A 21769-nucleotide genomic window follows, 5' to 3' on the forward strand; every position below is an offset into this window, starting at 1 on the left:
TTGGAACTAAATCCGCCATATTATATGCTGCTCATGCATTCAGACGGAAATTCTCATGTATGATCATGGAGATGGTATACAACTTCTTTAATTTTTTAATAGATGAGCTTTTTGTTTTATTTATTTATTATTATCTTTGAAGGCAAGCTCTGCACCCAGTGTGGGGGTTGAACTCACAGTCCTGAGATCAAGAGTCCTATGCTCGGCTGACTGAGCCAGCCAGGTGCCCTGGATATCGCGTATAGTTTAAGATTTATTTATTTATTTCAGAGAGTAGGGGGGCAGAGGGAGAGGGACAGAGAGCCTTAAGAGGACTTTGCAGTGAGCATGGAGACTGACATGGGGCTCAGTCCCATGACCCTGAGATCATGACCTGAGCAGAAACCAAGAGTTAGACGGGTAACCGACTGGCCCACGCAGGTGCCCCTGTATGTGGTTTAAAGGACACTTTATTTATTGCTTGTGGGCTGTGTTGGGATGACATGGGACAGAAGCTTTGTGTTAGGACAAAGCTTTTACATTCAGGAATGGATCAAACTTATCTGTGAAGTTTGTTAAAAATACAAATTCCCGGAGCCTGCCCCAGACGTGCTAAACCTTGGCTATGTGGAGGACCCGGGTTTCTGTAGATTTAAGAAATTCTGCATGTGGTTCTGGTGCACACTAAAGTTCCAAAGCTATTCGGCAAAAGAAAAACTCTGGGCCATGTCCCATTCCAGCCATATAATAGCTGTGTGAATCTGCTTATTAAAAATTTTTTTCTATATATTAAAAATGTATTTCTATATATTATAGAAAATTTTCTATATATTAAAAATTGTATCTATATTAAATTTTTATGTATTAAAAATTTCTATATATTAATACACACACACATATATATATATGTATGTGTATATATATATATATTTGAAATATTTCTTTTTCCATGACCTGGAGATACTGGTGTATACCCCAACAGGCTTCTGTAGGAGCGAACTACAACTGTAGTTAGGAAAGTGCCTTATACACTGTAAAGGGATGTAACAACACAGAGCCATACTTCTACCAGTGGTTCTAGTTACTTCTACTGCAGCCCTTTTCTTTTCTTTTTTTTTTTTTTTTTAAGATTTTATTTAGTTACTTGAAAGAGAGAGGAGATTGAGAAAATGAGTGGGAGGAGGGGCAGAGGGAGAAACAGGCTCCCCACAGCAGGAACCCCGACGTGGGGCTCGATCCCAGGACCCTGAGGTCATGACCTGAGCTGAAGGCAGAGGCTCAACCCACTGAGCCACCCAGGCTCCCCAGCTGTGCATGTGTTTCTATGTAAGGCTGGACTTGAGCAAGGTCCATATAGAGTTCTTAATAGCGCAGCTTTCTCATTCTTGCTGGAGAAGTTCCCTGGAGAATGTTCTCAGTGTTCCCTGGTTCAAAGTCACCACTCTCTTGCAAATAAGAGTAACTTAAATGATGGTGTGCCCCTCGCTTGAGTGTGTGCATGCGCGCGCTCTCTCTCTCTCTCTCTCGCTTAAATAAATAAAATCTTAAAAGAAAGAAAGTAAACTAAATGAAGGCTGTACCTTCTGCTCCCAGATCCCAGCTATTAGATGGGAGAAAACAACGTTCATCATTTTATCTCTTCTGTGTCTGTCCTGTGTCAGACTGTGCCTTAGCTGACAGGATTATAGAGTGAAAGAGGTTTAGGAAGGAATTCAGCCTTGAAGGTATTAGTAGCCAATACTGGTCAAAATCCCTTATCCACAATTTTTCAATGTGTCTTTCGAAGTCTGGATATGGAGGCTTTTCTTACGGGGGCCTCACAGCTCCTTCCACAGAGACCCCAACACAGTGCGCCCATCTCAGGTCTCACTGCCGGGAGTGTTCATGAGTTGCGGGTCTGCCCCAGTCCCACGGGTGGAGGGGGCATTAATACATACCTGATACGTGAACCATGTCATCTTTTTACATTTTTAAAAATATTTTATTTTTACTTAGAGCAAGAGAGTGAGCATGAGCGGGGGAAGGGCAAAGGGAGAAGGAGAGAGAGAGACTCTCTCTGGCAGACTCCAGGTGAGTCTGGACCCACATGTGGGGCTTGGTCTCACGACCCTGAGATCGTGACCATGGCTGAAATCAAGAGTCAGACTCTCAACCGACTGAGCCACCCAGGTGCCCTGCCCCCCCCACCCCCGTGTTGTCTTTCTAAATTCTGAAACACATAGGGCCCCAAGGATTTAAAGAGTGGACTGGTGACTCCAAGTTAGTGAAAATTAGTAGACTTCTCCATGTCTGGACCTCTGTTACGGGTGTGGACTTGTTGGAACCCCTGAGGTGCACCTTTGAGAACTGTGTGCACTTTACAAGTAGGCACCTGGAGAGAAAGTACACTATCTAAAATCATGAGTTTCTGGGCACTTGGGGGGATCAGTCAGCTAAGCATCTGCCTTCTGCTCAGGTCATGATCTCAGGGTCCTGGGATGGAGTCTCACATTGGGCTCTTGGCTCAGCGGGGTGTCTGCTTCTCCCTCTCCCCCTGCCCCTCCCCCTGCTCTAGTCAAGACATTCTGAGACACAGCAAGGAATCGAATCCTCAGATTCTTCTGGCATATGTAGCAAACATACCTTTAATGATCCTTCATATGAAATCATGGAGCAAAATAATTTAAAATGCATTGTTTTTGGTGCAGGAGGCAGATTTTAAGCTACGTATAGTTATCTGCATTGTGACTTTCTAAAACACTTTGGAATACAAAGATTCAATTCCAGTTGTGAAATATACTGTGTAGCAAACAGTCCATTTATGTTTCCCTCTAAATACATGTATTACTTTGAAAATTTGATACATTGAATTTGTCTTGAATTTATTTATCTATTTATTTGGATACTAAGACAATTCCATTAATATTGTAGAGTCTTGAATTCCACAAAGGAACTTCTCATGATGGAAAAGAAGTTGCATTCCCTCGAGGATGAGGAAATAAACTTTTTTTTATCTTTTGTGAGATTTTTGGAGAAATTATTGCCTGATCCTTTCGACTCGCCCAGAGTGCCCAAATTCCATGACCTCCCATCTCTCAGTGAGACTCTTCTGAACCCAAGCCACTTGCGGGTTAATCATTCAAGAAGTTTAGAGAGCAACACATCTGCTATTGCTACTCAGAAACTTTTGGAATTTGGCAAAGCGGTGATCGACAAAATAGGAACTCTTGAAAGTCTCTGGATAAAGAACGAATCAGATAATATTTTGAGGTTCATGGAATTAGTACTTTTTGAAATTGATCCCAAGCTCCTGGAATTGTGGATGTATGGCATTTCAAAAGAAGAAAGAGTCAGGCTGGAAACCGTGTCTACACTTCTTAATTTTTCTGACCCAGAAGATGAGAGGGTCCTTACCAAGAGCCTTAACTTTTCCCAGTTGTTCCAGTCAGACTGGCCACGATCACCGGCTATGGAAATGGACTTTGTACATTTGAGTGAAACTGTGATCAGCAGTCTCTATGAGCTCGGATTTCTGAAGGAAGGGCAAGTCTTTGAAGCTCTAGACACAGTCTACGCTATAAGGAATGCGTCTGAACTTTTCTCAGCCCTTTCTGAGCCTGAAAGACGAGCCGTGGACACAGTCTTGACTAAGATATATCTAGACATTTTCCAGGACAACGATTCAGCTTTGCTTCTGAAGATTTATGCTTCGTGTTTCCAATATATTTATAAACTCTTGAGCATTCCAAGCACAGAGGCTTTGCTATCTTTCCTTGCACAAACCTCAGAGCACGTCTTGGATATCATAAAGCAATTCAATTTTCAAAATGTCAGTAAAGCATTTGAATTTTTGTATGAGGCAACAGGAGTTCTTGAGGGACTTTCTGACGGATCTCACTGTCAGCAGTTGCTTTCAATTTTTAACTACTTGGAGCTTCAGGCCCAATCCCTGATGTCTACTGAGGGCCCAGAACTGGAAGTCATCCCTGCTACATTGACAGGTCTCAAACAGCTGCTGTTAGTAGACCAAGATTTCCGTATTTCCTTCTTTCAATACATGAACCAACTCTTCAACGAATCAGTCGAAGCCCCGTTGGGCAATGAATGCTTTGCCTTGGATAAAAAGAACATCTCTTCTGTGATTTACTCAAAAGACAGAGGATTTTCATTCATTTTTCCATGGACACAAATTCTTTCTAACCTCTCAGCAAATGGCAGGACGTTCAATGAGTTCATGGCTGTTCACTGTACGATCTCATGGCTTCGGATGTGGACTGAAATCTGGGGGGGCGTATCTCAGCTCTTCCAGCTTGACATGAATGTTTTCACTCCTCTCCATGTTGGTCTCACTCAGCTTCTGGATGAATTGGAAAGTGATGTGAGAATTTCTGAAAGCTGCCAGGGAATGTTTCCTACCCATCGCACTGCCAGACTCATATTGGATTTGTTTAAAAATGTAACTCAAGCTCATGGCTTTCATGACTGGGATGGTTTTTTGACTCTCAGAGACCTCTGGGTAGTATTAGGTGATGCATTAGTTGGGATAAAGTCACTTAGCCCCGAGCAGGTGAGGAAATCCCTTTTTACCATGGAAACTGTCCTGCATCTGCTAAACACATTTCCATTAAACACAAATGCAAGCAGAGAGTTTTTCTATTCTCTGCTTGACGTTTTCATGGAATTGAGCAACACCTCAGCATACATCGACAGAAACGTACCACTGATAAATCACTTTCTTTCAAATAACGTCACAAATCATGGAGTGAGGCTTGACAGTGTCATCACTGAGCTAAGAGAAACAATGTTATTACTTCGAAATGTGTCACATGACCAAGATTTATTGTCCTGTGCCGGGATTTTCCAAAATGTTACTGAGTTTATTTTGGAAGATGGTATATATGTAAATACATCACAGAAGACATTACATATTCTGGCTATGTTAAATTCCACATTTTCCTCCGAGGACATGATTAGCAAACTGAAGGGATGCGTTACATGGCTAGACATCACAAACCATCTCTACGTGACGTATAAGTCCAGTGTTGCACACGACTATCCTCAGAGTAACCGGAGGAGTTTCAGAGACGTGGGAGACAAAATTAACTCTACACTGAAACTTGCTACTTGGATTCTCCGTATGAAGGGACCTTATTGCACACGGAATAATTCAGATACAAATTGTGTGAATATTGTATTGAAAAATGTAACCGACTTGCTGAATGCCATACTCACCGAAGTCTTTGAAAGGGAAAAGGTACCCAAATTTGAGATCTTGCTAACCCTTTTAAATGATTCCACAAACCAAGTAAGGATGATTATCAACAACCTGACAAGAGACTTTGATTTTGTATCGCAATCCAACTGGACGCGTCTTACTGAATTAATTCTAAGACCCCTAGAATTGTCAGATGACATACCTAGCCAGTTTACAAATCTTTGGCTGCATTTAGTAGCTCTGGGGAAGGAAATTCAGAAACTTATGAAAGGTATTTCCACTCACCTCATAGAAAATGACTCCTCATCTACATCTGAAAAGTACCTAAACCTATTTGCTACCAGTTCAAAAGAAAAGGATGTCAACAGGTTAGGCCATTCATTTTATCGTCTAGCCAGCTACCTTTTCTTCAACCTGTCCCATGATTGGCCAAATCCACCACCAATAATGCCCCACAAAATCATGAACGCTGTAGGTCTTGCCATCCAACTGATTCGGGATGTGTTCAACTCCTTGGTGCCCTCAGTTCTTCACAATACTCCACAAGATCTGGGTGACATTAAAGTTTTCAAGAAGGTAGCGTCTCTCCTGCGCACTCTCAAGAAGACAGACATAGACCTGCTGGTCGACCAACTTGAGCAAATGAGCGAAAGCCTAACGGATTTCTTTATCAATAGCTTAGGTACCCGCAGTCTGGGGGCCAACCTGCTTGTAGGCTTGGTGGAGAAATTTGTAGACAGCTCACATTCTTGGAATGTCAATCATCTGTTGAAGTTCTCACGCTTGTTCCCTAAGGACGATGTGAATGTTGTGGTCGATGTGTACTACATGCTTCCTCATGCCGTAAGGCTCCTGCAGAGGGGAGTTGACAAAAACATCACAGACCTCCTTAAGGATGTCTATAACTTCACACTCCTTCATGGCATAAGCATTTCCAATGTCACCAAGGAAGACTTTGCTAACGTGATAAAAACTCTTTTGGACACAATTGAATTAATAGCGGAGAAACCAGGAATTCTTTCCGAGGCTTTCACTTGCCTTCCTGTGGTTTGGTGCTGGAATCACACAACTTCTGGGTTTCAGCAGAATCCAAAGTTAGAAGGCTGTAAATCCCATGAGTTCATGTCATCTTCCTTTTATACCAAAGTGGCCAGCCTGCTCGACGACCTCCACGTCTCTCCGCCAGGTGAAGGTTTACAATGTTTGGACGAAGGTTCACAGAAGGAGATTACGAGGAAGATAGTCTGTGTAATTCGTGAACTAGTGGACTGGAATTCCATTCTTCTGGAGCTTTCTGAAGTCTTCCATGTTAAAATTTCGCTTGTGAAAACCATGCAGGAATTTTGGCATAAAGTGTTACCATTTGTCCCGTCTTTTGAAAATCAAAGCAATGGCAGCATCTCTGAACTTTGTCTCAGTGGCCCCATAAGGCAAATTGTTTCGCAAATCATAGCGAAATTAAAAAATGTTAACTTTACAAAAATTCCATTAGACGAACACATTCTTGATACACTAGCTAGTTTCAACAAGATACTTAACTTTAGTGAAGGCACAGAGGCGTCTGTTCAGAATAAGATTTCCTTAAATTTTGAAAAGATCATGAAGTTGCCTTCCGGGGGTCAGCACCTAGAAAAGAGCACCCATTTTCTAGACCCTCCATTTGAGACATTTCTAGATGCGACCCTGACAGGCAGTAGTTTAGAAGCACCATCAAGTTTTACTCAAAAAAGAGAAAAAACTTTCAACTCTTCTTACTTTGAGGATCTAGGGATTGAGCTTGAAGAAATCATGGCCAATCTAAGCCACAACTTTCCTATCAAACCCCGGCTTTCTGAAATTATCAAAGAAATTCAGATGATTAATTCAGAGACTCTTCAAAATGTAACTTTGCAACTTGCCCATTTTTTCGAAAGCCTGGGCTCATCATCATTGAGGACATCAGAAGTTGTTGAAGATTTTCTGTTGGTCGTAAAAAACTGGTTTTGTAAATGGGCAAAGGAAGATGATTCTGGAATGATTCAAACATTATTTCTTATGGCCAATGAGAACTCAACTGATGATCTAGCTTTGTTGACCAAGGATATTGCTACCTTTTGGGGGCTTCTTAAAACCATTTCTAGGGAAGGTAATTCTGATGTTGCCCATCTTACAGAACTGCTAAGCCAAGAACACCTAACTAATTTCTCACTCGTTCAATTCCTTTTTGAAGGTTTCCTCAGTAATTTAATCAGTAATTTAACTGGGAGGTCTCCAGAGGCAGCTTCAAATTCAAGTGATAGTGACCTTCACATAATGAATTTCATTAAGCTCACCTTGAACCGGACACAGTCAGAAAATGGTGAGGGAATAATCCTTCCTCCCAGAAGTGTAGTGGATTTCATGGAACAGGTTTTGAAAACATTCTTCTCATTTTTGCTAGAGGAAAATTCTGAGAACAGAATATCTCTTCTGCTAAAGGCCTTCCACAAAGATATCATTGCAGAGTTGAGGTAAGTCTACTTTTTTTTTTTTTTAAAGATTTGTTTATTTCTTTGAGAGAGGGAGAGAGACAAAATGCTTGGGGTGGGAGAGAAGGGGCAGATGGAGAGGGAGAGAGACTCCCAACAGACTCAGTGCAGAGTGCAGAGCCTGATGGGCTCGATCCCATTACCCTGAGATCATCATTTGAGCCGAAATCAAGAGTGGGATGCTAAACAGACTGTGCCAGCCAGGTGCCCTGAGACTTTCTTTTTTTTTTCCTTTTTTTTTTTTTTTTTTTTTTTTGTATAGTAAGTGAGGTTGTTATACGTTACAATTGGTTTTTATTTCCTGGAGCATATAAACATCAGTAACAGCACTTCTGTACCCATCACCCTTGGATGATGTTTGAAGGGAATTTTGTCTAAATGGACATTTCATTAAAATACCATGGTGAAGTAATTTTGATGATTGCCATCTAAGTAGTAAACATGTACAGAAACCTAGCCCCTGGCGATTAATCACTTATGCTCTCTTACGTTCTTGGGTTATGAAAATAGTTATGAAGTTCTATTTTATATGGAACTTAAACACTAGTTTTTTGTTTTTTGTGGTTTTTTTTGAGATTACTTATTTACTTATTTGACAGAGAGAGAGAGAGGAAGGGAGATGGAGGGAGAGAGCAAGCACAAGCTGGGGGAATGGCAGGCAAGGGGAGAAGCAGGCTCCCCGCTGAGCAAGGATCCAGATGCAGGACTCGATCCCAGGACCCCAGAATCATGAGCTGAGCCAAAGGCAGACGCTTCACCGCCTGAGCCGCCCAGGCACAACCAGCATTAGTTTTTATATATGTATATGCATACACTTAGTCATTATTTGAAATGATGTAGTAACTGTCTCATCACCAGTGAGGCGTTTAAATATTTTTATTCCAGTTAATCTAAAATTTTATAACTGATGGTCACGTTATGTTTCTCTCACATTTATTTTTTCCCTTCTGTTGGTAGCTTGCTGGTGAAAAGGCAGGAGGGATTCTCCAGTTCATCCTGGGATGTCTGTATCAGTCAGGGCCCGGCCGCTGAAGTAGAACCAGAGCAAGGATTTAATTCAAAGAAACGGTTCATCTGCTTGTGAGCACTGGCTAAGCAGGTGCCAAGGCAGTAGTGCAGGCTGTCCAGAGGGCATGCGTCCACAGGAGACAGTTGTAGGGGGCAGGGGATTACAGAGAAGAGCAGTTGATGTTTGGGATTGTGAGGTCAGGGAAGTTCAAAGCCGACTCTGAAGGCCCTTCAACTGATGAAGTCTGGCCCACCCAGGGTAAAATCCCGTCTTCCTATGTCCTAATTTACTCATCAGGGCCGTTAATGACACCTGCACAATCACCTCCAAGCAGCACCTGGGTTAGTGTTTATGCTGCACACTGACTGCTGACTTCCCTTCATCCTCCACTCTCCTGAGGGAAACCACCGAGACTAACATTAGTTAGTTAGTCAGTTAGTGGGTGGGCCATCACTCAGCCTTGTCTCGTTGACGCAGCACAGAGCCATCACCCGTCTGAGCGATTGGCTGGGACTTCGAAATTTCAAAAGGGTGTTACCTCTTGCAGGGAGAAACAATTTATATGGATTTCATCTTCCTGTCTTTTCTAAAACCGGAAGTCTGTGGCTTTTGAAGTGGCTAGGTTTGAGGGATCGCAATGGGATTATCTGTGAAATTCCTCCACCCTTCTCATTATTGGGCGCCAAAATATTAATTTGCATCTGGAACGTGTGTTAGCGTGTCATCTTGTAGTCAGTGGGATTCCCCCGTGGTGCTACTGTGACACAAACATAGGCCTCTAGGTTCTGATCCTTCCACCGCTAAACATGAAATTCAAAAATGTTTATTTGCAGTTTTGTCCCAAAGGATAAAATCCTAGAAATTCTGACACTGGATCAATTTCTTACCGCCTCAAAAGAAGACAGACTGATGAGCATTTTCTCAAGCTTAAAGGAGACTCTAAATTATCTAGTCAAAAGTTCATTTATTTCAGACAATGGACAATTTCATTTTGATCACCATCGAGGACTGAAGTTCATGAGAGATTTATTTAATGCTCTTCTACGGGAAACCCCAGGGAAAAATAAGACTGAAAATAATTCAGAGTTTCTTGCGGCCGTGAGTCAGTTGCTTTTCCACACGAATAGCTCTGAGGATCTCCTCCATCTCAGTCACAATCTTAGGTCGGTTCTCCAGCTTGTGAGAGAAAGTTCTACAGAGGTAGCACGTCTCCTGGACGTGCTTGTACACTCTCCTCACGAGGGTTTCCGTGACTTGTATCCTAAACTCCGAGAAGTTATACTTTCCAATCTAACTAGTTTGCTTTCCTTCATAAATAATTCATTCCTTCTAAGAAACAGGGCAACATTAGACATTACCAAGAAATTGCTTGGTGTTATCTCAAGAGCTGGTGGAGAAAGTGATGCTCCAGAGCCTCTCTTGGAGATGTCTGACACCCTGACCATGCTGGTGAGGGATATCGCTGAGATGAGAGACCTTGCCACCTCAGTGACCTCTGCTGTGGAGCTTCTGGGGCTAGCCACGAGAGTTGCCCGGAAGGTGGCCACCATATTTGAAACTCATTCCATCTCCAATACCACCGATGCTATGAAATTCTTTGACAGTCTCTATACTGTTTTGCGACAAAGTGTTCGAAATATTGTGAGAGAAATAGGTACTTTGAAGAACGTAGACCATTTCACATCAGAAAATATAAGCAACTTGTTGACACCATTTCTTGACTTGGCTTTTGGGATGATTGGGGTCAAACCTAATATTTTGCAAGACTCTGATGTTAATGTGTCTGCAAGCACATTCTCATATATGAACCAGTCAAAGGACTTTTCTGATATTTTGAAAGAAATTACTGAATTTTTAACTTCTCTAAAAAGCAATTTGGGGGACATAGAACATTTTGTGGTAGCTTTTAATAATGGGACTCAAATATTTGTGATGGATTCAGTCAACATATGGGAAGAAGTTTTGGATTGCTTAGTTCCTATAAATAATATCATCAACCAGATAGACTTCTTACGTCCTAATCCACTTCCCACTGATAGTTACCCTCTAGATACAATGTGGGAAAGAACCCAGGAAGTGATCCTGTTTTTGGATGAAATGCTATCACAAGACATCATGGGAATTGGGACTTACTTGAGAAGGGTGATTGATCTCACCTTGGAAGCTCTTTGGAGTGACTTAGAGAAGGATGACTGGCGTGCCTCTAATCTGTGGCTGGCATTTGCTCAGCATCCAGATAACCTTTTGAAAGCCATAGAAACAGCTGGGGAGGCCTCCAGTGGAAGAGATGACCTGAGTGGACCTTTGTTTTCCGACGTGTCTCTGATTCAGAATGTAACTCATCAACAGTTTGAAGAAGCAGTCCAGATCGTATTAAAGAGAATGGCTCTCTTGAGGAAGGAACTTCCCCGAGATAACTCTCAGTGGATAAATGCCACGAGAACTTTGTTCCAGCCCATTTTTGAGAGTCTTGTTCGTGTAGCCACTGGAAAGAAGATCACATTGGAAAAAGGAGAGAGGACCAAAAAGGTGACGGCTAGATTTCCTTCCATCCTCCAACTGTCATCAAGTTTCGAGCAATTCCTGAAAGGATTAATCGCGTTGATTGAGTACTGGCAAGAGGTCCCATTGATGGATCAAAGGTAATGAAACTCCCAACTCACTTCCTTTTTGCCCCCTTGCAGTAACTGCACAACAAGACTCTGCTGGAATGGCCTGGAACCAGGTAAGCCATGGTTCTGGACTTCACCTTCATTGCATGCTGGAGTCAGTTCCGACATCCAGTGACTCGAGTCGGGTGTCTTTGTGACTTGACTTGTGACTTGGTATTCCAATATGTTTTGAATTTATCCAGTGGTGTTTGACAGTACATTATTCCTTTTTCCCAAAAGTAAAAACTTGTTGTTCTCTTCGCTTGTCCTGAGCTAGGTACATACACAGTTTTTCTGTTTTTATCCTCTGGCTGCCAAAGATCCCTCTGTTTGGTAGACAGATAAAGAGTGTAAGACTATGCAGTGCATGCAGAGAACTGTGCTTTCAGCTGTAAGCACCACTGGGAAGGGACAGGCAGCTCTTGGTTTCTTTTCTCTTTAAAGATTTTATGTTATCTCTGCACCCAACATGGGGCTCAAACTTACAACCCCATGATCAAGAGTCATGCATTCTACCGACAGCCAGCCAGGTGCCCCGGCTTTCTCCCTCTTTAGGTTCAGCCCAATGCTGTGGTTGATCCAGCTCCAAGCTCTGCCCCCATCTCTGAGAGACAGGTGAGGGGAGCCCTGCTCTGGTCCTGTCACTCATCGTGTTCTGGAAGTTTCTACTGCTTCAGGTTGGAGGATTTGTGTCCTGGGTGTGCAGAGTCTCCAAGACACTGCTCTGCCCCAATCCTTCCTTCTTGCGTGTGACAGTACCTTTGGATGGACTGTGGTCCCTGCCTACTCCTACCTTTCTCTTCATCCCACAGGGAGACTGGAGGGGCCACCAGACCCTCACTAGTTTGCCGGAGAGTTTGACCTGTTTTCTGCTGGTTCTGCTGCAATAGGGCAGCATCTCCATCCGGCCGCTTTTTCTGACTTGGCAGGATTTCCTCGGTCAGTGAGACAAGGGTCCCCTGGCTTGAAGAACTACCACTCCTCTGACATTTGCACGCTGCCTTCCAGAGCTTCTCGCTTCGCCTCTGCACTGTCTCTGATCCTGCTCCCCACTGGGTGGGACGGTACGCTCTGCTCTGAGTTTCCGAGTGAGCTGGAGGCAGTCTTGACAACACGTCTCCTCCACCAACACCAGTTTTCATCGGATGTTTCTGGTTCTCCGGGGAGGGCATTTATACTGTGCACCAAGGGTAGGAACCAATGGGCTGTGGACTGCTGTGTAGCCAACATTAAGCTCACAAGGCTGCGTTCCCCGTGACCTCCGCTTAGCAATTACTTGCTTTCCTTCTCTCTCTGTTTTCACTCTTCTTATCATTGGCTTCTTCCATGGGGACAGCATAGAATGTCCCCAGTTGGCTATCAGATTGCTCATGGGTTTGAGGTCTGATGGAGCCCTTCTCTCTGTGGTGGGAGCTCATGGGCCCAGCAGCTCATCTGAGAGCAGGTGCCCTGGACTGCCTCACACCTGCTACTGAGGGCCCACGGTCTACCAAGATGCCCAGGTGATCCGTGAGCATGCTCTAGTCTTTCAAATGCCACATTCCTCATATTGGGGGCTGGGAAGCCCAGATTTGGAGCAGTTCTATGTCTTACCCAATATAACACACCCACATCACGAGGGAGATGGTAGCTTTTGGTGTCTGTACAGAAAATGAAGTCATGTTCCTTTTGCTTCCAGGTCCATGATCTTTTAGGCACAACTAAAATGTAATAATTAGGGTGCCTGGGTGGCTCAGTGGGTTAAGCTGTTGCCTTCGGCTCAGGTCATGGTCTCAGGGTCCTGGGATCGAGTCCCGCATCGGGCTCTTTGCTCAGCAGGGAGCCTGCTTCCCTCTCTCTCTCTCTCTCTGCCTGCCTCTCTACCTACTTGTGATCTCTCTCTGCCAAATAAATAAATAAAATCTTTAAAAAAAAATAAAATGTAATAATTAAAATCCCACAATTTACCAAAGTATGCACTACCAGATGGTAACCAATTACACAGCTCTACACACCATCATGTTTGATTTGGCCCAGAAAAGACAATGATAAATGTTTGTCTTTCTGTGGCACTAAAACCCAATTCAGGAATAACTATTTCCTGCCCCCAAAATATCCTCCAATTCCACTGTATTTTTATTATACCTAAAAATAAAACCTCTCCATTTTGTTCTCTATTTTAGAGCAACCCACTGCCCTTGAATCTGGCTTCCCGAGAGGATTCTGTGTTATTTTGCCTTACCTTCAAAAGCATCAAACAATGTCAGATCCTCTTGAATCTGCAATTAGCTGGTATAACTATGAAGAAACATCAACTTTTTTTTTTAAGATTTATTCATTTATCTGAAAGACAGAGAGTGCACAGGAGGGAAGGATGGGGGTGAGGAGGGAGAGAGAGAATCTCAAGCAGACTCCACACTGGTCATGGAGCCTGATGCAGGGCTCGATCTCGAGAACCCGAGATCCTGACCTGAGCTGAAACCAAGAGTCAGACGCTCAACCAACTGAGCCACCCAGGCGCCCCTAAACCACAGTTTTTAATCACCTCAAGGAGGCCCACACCCCAGGCAAAAGTGCACAGAATCAGCAAACTCATTCTCATCCTGATAAATACACATACCATCCCCCACGCTGAAACTTTCATGTTAACATGTGATAACCGTGTTCTCTAAGGACTGGTGGGATACCCAACCACAGACAAACAATACCCCGTCTAGAGAATATGCACACTTGCCAGGACAGGTGGCGGTCCCCGGTCCCATTAGGTGTGTTGAAGCAAGTGGCTCTTTGGCTGTTCGGAATCAGCTCCAAAAAGCAGAATGGATTCTAAACTTTTTATTTTTTCCAGAAGGTTTCATTCCTTGGGAAAAGTAAATTTAAAACAGCACACTGTAGGAACATTGCCTTGTGTTTAAACACGGAAACAAACCCTGTTCTGGTGGTCACAGTGTTATGGAGAATTCCGAGTGAGGCGTGGACTCAGGCTTGTGATGTCTCTGTGTCAGTCCCCTCGGCATGTGCGTGCTCAGGCATGGTTGACTCAACACGGAGTTTCCAGAAGCTGAGAGGCTTGTCGATCTCCAGGCCTCAGCAAGGGTGTTCCTTTTCAAGGAATTTTGGGGAATTTCCTTGGGCAGTTGTACCCTTCATTGGTCGATGTGACCCGTGTCCAAACAAAACAAAACAAAACAAAAACAGAAAACCAAGAAAAAATAAAAAAAGAATAGGTACACACCCTTGGATAAACTCTTTGGCAGGTGCTTCACAGGTCCTGTTCCTTACGTACTCAGTTCTGACAGACGTTGAGGATGGTTTTGAGTTTGGAAACAGTGTTGGCTCATTTAAGTGTGACACAAAAGCCACTCGGGGCTCAAGAAAAAATTCCCGAGCCCTTTTGACCAGCAGCATGATGGCAGAGTTGAGCACGAGCCCCTGCTGTGTGAGGAGTCTCAGCCTGTCCAGAACTGCTGCCGTGGTGGGCCAGCCCTCAGCAGCCACCTCCGTGACCCTCTGCAAAAGTAACGGGCTGTGAGTTCTGGAAACTACATGCATAGCTGGGGCCACAGATGGAAAAGAGTGCCGGCTGGGGGTTCTGCCTTCCTTGGGGCCGAGGGTGGGAACCTAAAGTTTTCTTGGCTCTTTCTGTCTATTGGTGAGTTTAAAGCCCAAGAGAAGGCATTTCAGTGCAGGGAGAGGAAAAGTGATGGGCAGGAATGGGCAGTTATCAAAGTTAACCAGGATCTTTCAGAGGCGCCTCTGTGGGGTGTGGCTGGTAATGCGTGGTTTTGAGATAACTTTGAAATGCAAGCATTTGCCACTAAAGTTTGCACTGGGCGCTTGCATTACAAAAGGAAAAACCAGCCTTTAGGACTTTACAGCATTACTACTTAGTAAATCAGTGGTCTGGATGCCGTTATCCCAACACCACCGTTGGACCCCATGAAGACCAACATACATGCAAACACACACACACACACACACACACACACATGCACACTACACCCGTTCTGCTGAAAGATGAGAACTTACTTACTAATTCATCCACTGCTGTGAATTCTCTGTACATAAATAGTAAACCGTAAGATTTCTCTCTTCTGGCTTTCTCTGCTCCCTATCTCCCACCCTTGGCCCCAAGGAAGGCAGAACCTTCGCATTTGAGAACGGGTCGAGGCAAGGAAAGGGCAGATAGCTGGCTTCCTAGACCCGGAATCGATGCTTCCAGAGCAGGAGACCCAGTGTTTCTGAGAGGTCTGGACGGCCCCCTGTGTGTCTGGGGTCTGTCGTGGAGGGGGGATGGTGACGACTTTCTGTATACAGCAGTGATGCACACGGCTTGCTGATTTTCACCCTTTCATGCCATTGTCTGTTTTTTCCCTTAGCGTGGAAATGTGTCATATTTTCCAGCAGCTTCAGAAGCCCCCGGAAGCCATCGCGATCCTGCAGAAAGTGACGGTGCTGGTTCTCCGTGTGTTCAGCATCTTTGCAGGTGGGCTGTGCATGTGACAAGGGCCGCACGTTGTCCGGTGCAGGCTTTCAGGGACCGGCTGTCCCAGGGATGGGGAGATTACCCCTGACTTTCTCTTAGAGACCCGTGTGGCCTTCTTAGCCCCTGAGCTGGGCTTTGGTCTGTGTCTTTGCTCCTGGCACATGCGTCCTTGTCTCCCCAACCTGAACTCCAGCTGGACTCTGATTCAGAGTGGAGGGCAGCTCTTCCCGAAGGACGACCTCGCTCTTTCTCTGCCGGCAGGGATGCTGAGCAGACCTCTGTCAAACGCAACTGTAATGCCCTAACTTCCAGGCCTCCCTCTCCTTGAATTGGTGCTGTTAGGCCTGAGGTTGCAGAGACAGTGGGTGCAGGGGCAGTGGGTGCGGGGACAGGACCGGAGTCCAGGAGCAGAGGATGTGAGCCTCCCCTTCTGCAGGGCTGCCCCTCCCCCTCTCCCAGGTGGCTGCCCAGGTAATCACTCTAAGGCATCCCAGGTAAGGCAAAACCCAGCTCCATGCCCACAGGAAGGGGAATCAGCCCGCGTGGGATGGGGGCTTCAGGATCAAACGGGCTGAGCCCCGGTCCTGCCCGGAGGTTCCCGCTGAGCCCTCCGGAGTGGGAGCCACACTCGATTCAAAGCACAGGTAGGAGGAGGTACATAAAAGCAGACGGGAGCCCAGGTTGTCTCTCTGGGCCTTGCGCGCTAAGGGTGCCCCCTCCCCCCGCGCTCGGCCGCCCTGCGCAGTGCAAGCTGAGGATGAGAAATAATAATTTATTACTATTAATAAATAAATAGTATTATTTATTATTAGTATTATTAATACTAATTAATAATATTAATAACTAATTAATAACTAATTAATAGTATTATTAATAAATAAATTTATAAATAAATTTATTTATATAATTTATTTTTTATTTTTAATATATTATTATTATAATTTATTTATAAATTTATAAATAAATAAATTAATACTAATTAATAGTATTAATAACTAATTAATAACTAATTAATAGTATTATTAATAAATAAATAGTAATAGTAAATTATTACTATTACTATTACTATGCTCAGACCAGCACAGGGATCGTTTAGGCTGAGAAACAGGGAAAGGGGATGTGTGCGCACATGTGTGTGTGCGTGTGTGTATGCACACACAGGCGTGTGCATACGTGTGCATGAATGCGCGCATGTGCAAGCACACATGTGTATGTGTCCGTGCTGTGTGCATGCACACGCGTGTGTATGTGTGTGCATGCATGTGTGTGCCACAGAGGGGGGGACACATCTGTCGATGTAAATGAAACCCCAGCTGGCATGTAGATCTTTCTCCTCTTTTTAAAAAGAAAATCTCTACTTCTGATTCGAGATGCTGTGAACGATGGCAAAATTCTGTTGACTTACCAAGTGTCGAACATGTGAGCACACCCTAGGACAGGCCACACGTTTTCAGCCGCGTGAGCACGCTCTGGTCAATCACAAGTCACACTTTTTTCCTGCGTCCCCAATGCTCACCTGACATTGAACCCAGCCGCCTTCAGACACAATATGGTTCTGACATTTCTCAGTCAAGATGTAATGGCTGAAGTCTAATGTGATGACTTCTAAACGAATTAGATGTTCATTATCCGCTGGGTTTATGTTTATTCCGCCATTCTGCAGTGCAGTCCCTAAAGGAAGGTTGCAGACTTGACATTAGGTTTCGTTGGTGACAGAATTAATTTTGGATTTGTCTGTTTCATTTCAAGAAAACTCGGGCATGCCTGGGTCTCCTTCAGACCATCGTCTGCTTTCCTCATTAACCCGTCACGCATTTCTGGAATAGGAGGGGGCCCTGACAGGCGGGGACAGGTGTAAGCACCGGCCAGCGAGGATTTGGGGGTGGGGAGCCAGAAGGGGCTCTGGCTCTTGTCCGGTGACACAAAAGGCGTAGCACTCAGACCAGTGAGGGTTACTATCGGAAATGGAGTATTTCAAGGACCCAAGTCAAATTCGGTGTCATTGTGAGGACAGCTGTCGTTTTTGTCCTCCGGATCTAATACCTGAAATCTGTGAGAATGTCTGCACAAGGGCAGGGGGTGTGGCCTGGTGGGCTCCCTGAACCAGAGTGATTTGTCGTCTTTGACTTTCTGGTGTCTTCATTGGGTACACTGAGGCCCAGACAGTGGCAGTGGGTTGCCCGGGACCTGGGAGTGAAGAAGTCAGGGAGTCTGGTGGAGCAGCCTGTGGGACTGGGGGAGGCAGGGGGTGGTCTGGAGTGGGGGGCTGCCAAGGCAGAGCCCGGAGGCGCCCCTGCAGGTGAGTGGGAAGAGCCGGGGCTTGGAGCCGGGTCTGCAGAAGCAGCTTGAGGCACAGCAGGAGTGGACGGGAGTGTGGAGGGAGAGGCTCCCGCGGGGTGCGGGTTCCCGGCCTCGAGGCTGGTCCCTTCAAGGGTGTGTTAGAAGCAGGGGCATATCTGACAGACCCACACATCCTCCCTGACCGACCTTCCAGCAACGCCAGGCCCCGGTCCCCACCTCTCCCACTTCCTCGGTTTACCAGGAAAGTGGAGGGTGGACCCCGGTCATTGCCTAAATCCATGCGGTCAGGGAGTCCCTTCCTGGAGTGTCTGGCCCCGTTAGGTCTGCATGACATAGCTCCCGAACACTCTGTCCTGTCTTCTCCAAAGCAGAGGCTCCTTTTGTCCCCAAAGACGGATGCTGGTGCATTACATAGCAGGTTGCCCCTTTTGTTTGTGTTTTTATAGGAGATTGCTTAAGAGACACATTTTGCATTTTTTACCGTAAGGAGATCTGTTCTTAAAGTCAGAGCAATAGTGACATTAATGAGAAACTAAACCAACGAGGAGGGTTGCTTCTGAAAAGCATGACTTCGGATATATCCTGTGCGGCCGGCATTCTGTGTGTGGTTGACCCCCACGCGATGCGGGCTTTGGGGCCGCCACCCCCTCGTGCAGTCGGAAATTCTCGTATAACTTCTGATGCGCCGAAACTTAACTACTAACAGCCTACTGTTGACCGTAATATAGACAGTCAGTTAACATGTGTTTTGTATGTTCTATGTATTATATACTCTATTCTTTTTAAAGTTTATTTACATAATCTCTACATCCAACGTGGGACTTGAACTCGACCCCGAGATCAAGAGTCCCAGATCCACTGACTGAACCAGCGAGACCCCCCCGAGACCGCCCCCACCATACACCGTATTCTTACACTACAGTAAGCTAGAGAGAAGAAAGTGCTACTAAGAAAATTGCCAGGAGGAGGAAATGCATTTGCAGGCAGTCCTGTAAAAAATCCATGCGTGTGGTAGACTCACGTGGTTCAAAACTGTGTTTTTCAAGTGTCTTCAGGAGTTCAGAACAGTTTTTAAAAAATTACTTTGGAGAAACAATGTAATAATGTTAAGAAGCAGAACTAGGTTTTTTTTTTTTGCCAAACTGAAAAAAAAATTATTTTCAAGTTTTTGCTACTCTTGGCAGTACATTTCATTTTGTATAGAGCAAGGCAGCAGTGTTTCCCAGACATCTGCTAGGTGCAGAGGTGTGTGCTAGGGGCGGGCGGTGACCTGGGAAAGACTCGAGCAGAGTCCCTGGGTGGTTGGGGACGGCATGCATTTACCTGCTAGGGGTGCGGCAGGGCGGGCTCAGCGCTGGCGGGAGGCAGGTGTCCTGAGGCAGAGCTCTGAAAGGCAGGGTCAGGAGAGGAGCTCTGGGCAGGGCAGGAGGTGCGGGTGGCTTTGGGAAGTCCCGGGGATGAGCAGGGATGGGGTGTGACTGGAGGCTGCACAAGGCTGTGGATAGCAACCCACTCTTTGGGCAGATTCCTATTTTCGACACAAAATTAACAAATCTTTTAGAAATCGTGCAAAAAGGAAGAGAGTTTTATTCGAACCCAAGTGAGGGCAGCTGCCTGGATACACAGTCTGCCCAAGGAAAAGAGTGCTCCCAGGAAGGAAGGTGTGGTACAGGACTTCTGTCGTCTCAGTGCCGGTGGCTCTCGGTCACTCTGCTTCCAGCCAGAGTGATGGGCAGCAGAGCACAGTTTACTGAGAGAGAGCATAGAGCTCCCACAGAAAGAGGGGGGCTCCGAGAGGGTTGCCCCTGGAGTTTCTAAGTTTAGGGACTTTTATGAGCTCTTTTGGGGAACTTGCTTAAGCAAACAGGGCATGCTGAGTTGTGCCAACCAGAGCTTTGGTCACGTATCTGTCTAGCTGTTAGGTTCATGCCCGTGTGCTGATGGTCTTTTTCTGCTGACATCTGCGGTCTAGGTCTTAACTGCCCCTCGCCCGTGATACTGACGATGTTTTTGTGGTTGTCTTATTTTAGGATGTTTTGCGGAAGTCATTTCTGCAAAGGCTGCAAAGCAGAATGTCAGTGTGGTCTTGTGTACACTGCAGAACAGATGTTAGTGCTGTTTGATCTCAGCCGTCCTGATTCCCTCTTTACTTGTTGCGGACCCTGGCCCTGATCACGTGACTGTCCAACTCACTCCTAACCCAGGGTTGTATCTTTTTTATTACATCAGTTCCAAAGCATCATGAGGAAGGATATTACGGAAAATTACAAACTCATTCTTCAGCTTTAGTATGTGCAAGGTTGTGAGCTTTGGAGGTATGGGTACCTGGGGAGATTTTTACTCATATCTTTAGCTTGAAATGTTTCTTTTTGGTCATTTGCTAAGGAAGCATGTGTACCATGTGTGCCGGGGCAGAAATAGAGCCCCCACTTTGAGGTCTGGTGATGTCCTTGGTGAAGTCGCTCGGACCTTGGTGAACGCTGATGTACAGCTTCCCTGGGAGCCTGGGAGCAGGGCTCACCAGTGCGAAAGGTTGGGAATTTCCTTTGTTATTAGAACCAGCCATGTCCCATTAGGAGGAGCCCTGTGACTCAGAGGTGAAGATGAATTGGGGGCTGGGCCAGGGAATCAAGAGCTGTGGGAGGCGTTAGGAGCAGGTGGAGAGGTGGGCTGGGAGGCATGAGGTAGGGGACAGTCGTGGGGAGGGCCTCAAATTGACCTTGTGAGTAATGCACCCCTCGAGCTGGGGCACTTTGGGGAATCAAAGAAGGCACTGTTGACAGCTACTCCCAGGCCGTCGGGGAAGCCAGGACTGTCCTGGGCAGACCTGGTGAACGAGGCCCCTTCCCAAAGGGCTACGGAAGGACGGGCCAGCGTGGGGAGGTGGAGGGTGTTAATTTCTGTACATTCAGTTACTCCCAGAAAAACACCAAATGCCAGGAACTCAAAACCACAGCTTCCCCTTCATATTCTGAATGTGGATTTTGATGATTTAAGAAATGTTATGAATTTGTCATCCTTTTGGGTCTTTCAGAAGTGACTTGGGGAGAGCCCCTCGCTGGGGAGAGGACGGTTTACTGATGACGTGTCCGTGTGCTTCCTCTGACAGAAAACCGTTCCTTGACCAAGGACTTGCTTTGTGCTGCTCTGAGCTGCGAGCAGGGTGGGACGCGGCAGCTGATCCTATCTGCCCTCCAGGGGGCCGCCCTGATGCACGACCACTACCAGGTTTGTCTTTCGCCACCGTCTTCCTCGTGCCTGGCCATGCGAGGCAGTCTGCTCACGCCCAGCGCGCTGGCTCTGACCCTGTAACCACACAGCTGTGTTGGCTTGGCCACGCCGGAGGGTTAGCCCATGGCCCTCCTCCCCTGGCTTCTGCCGCGTGAGACCGGCATGTTCCGTGTTCAGGATCCCAGCAAGTGGGTTCTTAGCCTCAACATCGTTGATAAGCCAATGATAGGGACATCTGTGAGAGTAAGTTGTGTGTCAAATGAAGGTTTATCGATATCTAATTATTTTAGTGTGGTTTAAAAAAATATTTTATTTATTTGAGAGAGAGCGAGTACAAGCACGGGGAGCAGCAGGGGGAGAGGGAGAAGCAGGCTCCCCGCTGAGCAGGGAGCCTGACACAGGGCTTGATCCTAGGACCCCGGGACCATGACC

General features: G+C 45.7%; 1 protein-coding gene across 1 annotated transcript in view; it reads left to right on the plus strand.

The window, feature by feature from the left end:
• The window catches only part of ABCA13 (ATP binding cassette subfamily A member 13), a 322891-nt gene that overhangs the window by 54088 nt on the left and 247034 nt on the right, over positions 1-21769 (plus strand). Inside the window, exons 18-21 of the mRNA XM_046020270.1 lie at positions 2890-7662; positions 9523-11331; positions 15699-15805; positions 21216-21334. Of these exons, the coding sequence (XP_045876226.1) occupies positions 2890-7662; positions 9523-11331; positions 15699-15805; positions 21216-21334 (6808 nt within the window). The remainder of the gene's footprint in view (positions 1-2889; positions 7663-9522; positions 11332-15698; positions 15806-21215; positions 21335-21769) is intronic.

Source organism: Meles meles, chromosome 10 (genome assembly GCF_922984935.1).
Source record: "Meles meles chromosome 10, mMelMel3.1 paternal haplotype, whole genome shotgun sequence".
NCBI lineage: Eukaryota > Metazoa > Chordata > Mammalia > Carnivora > Mustelidae > Meles > Meles meles.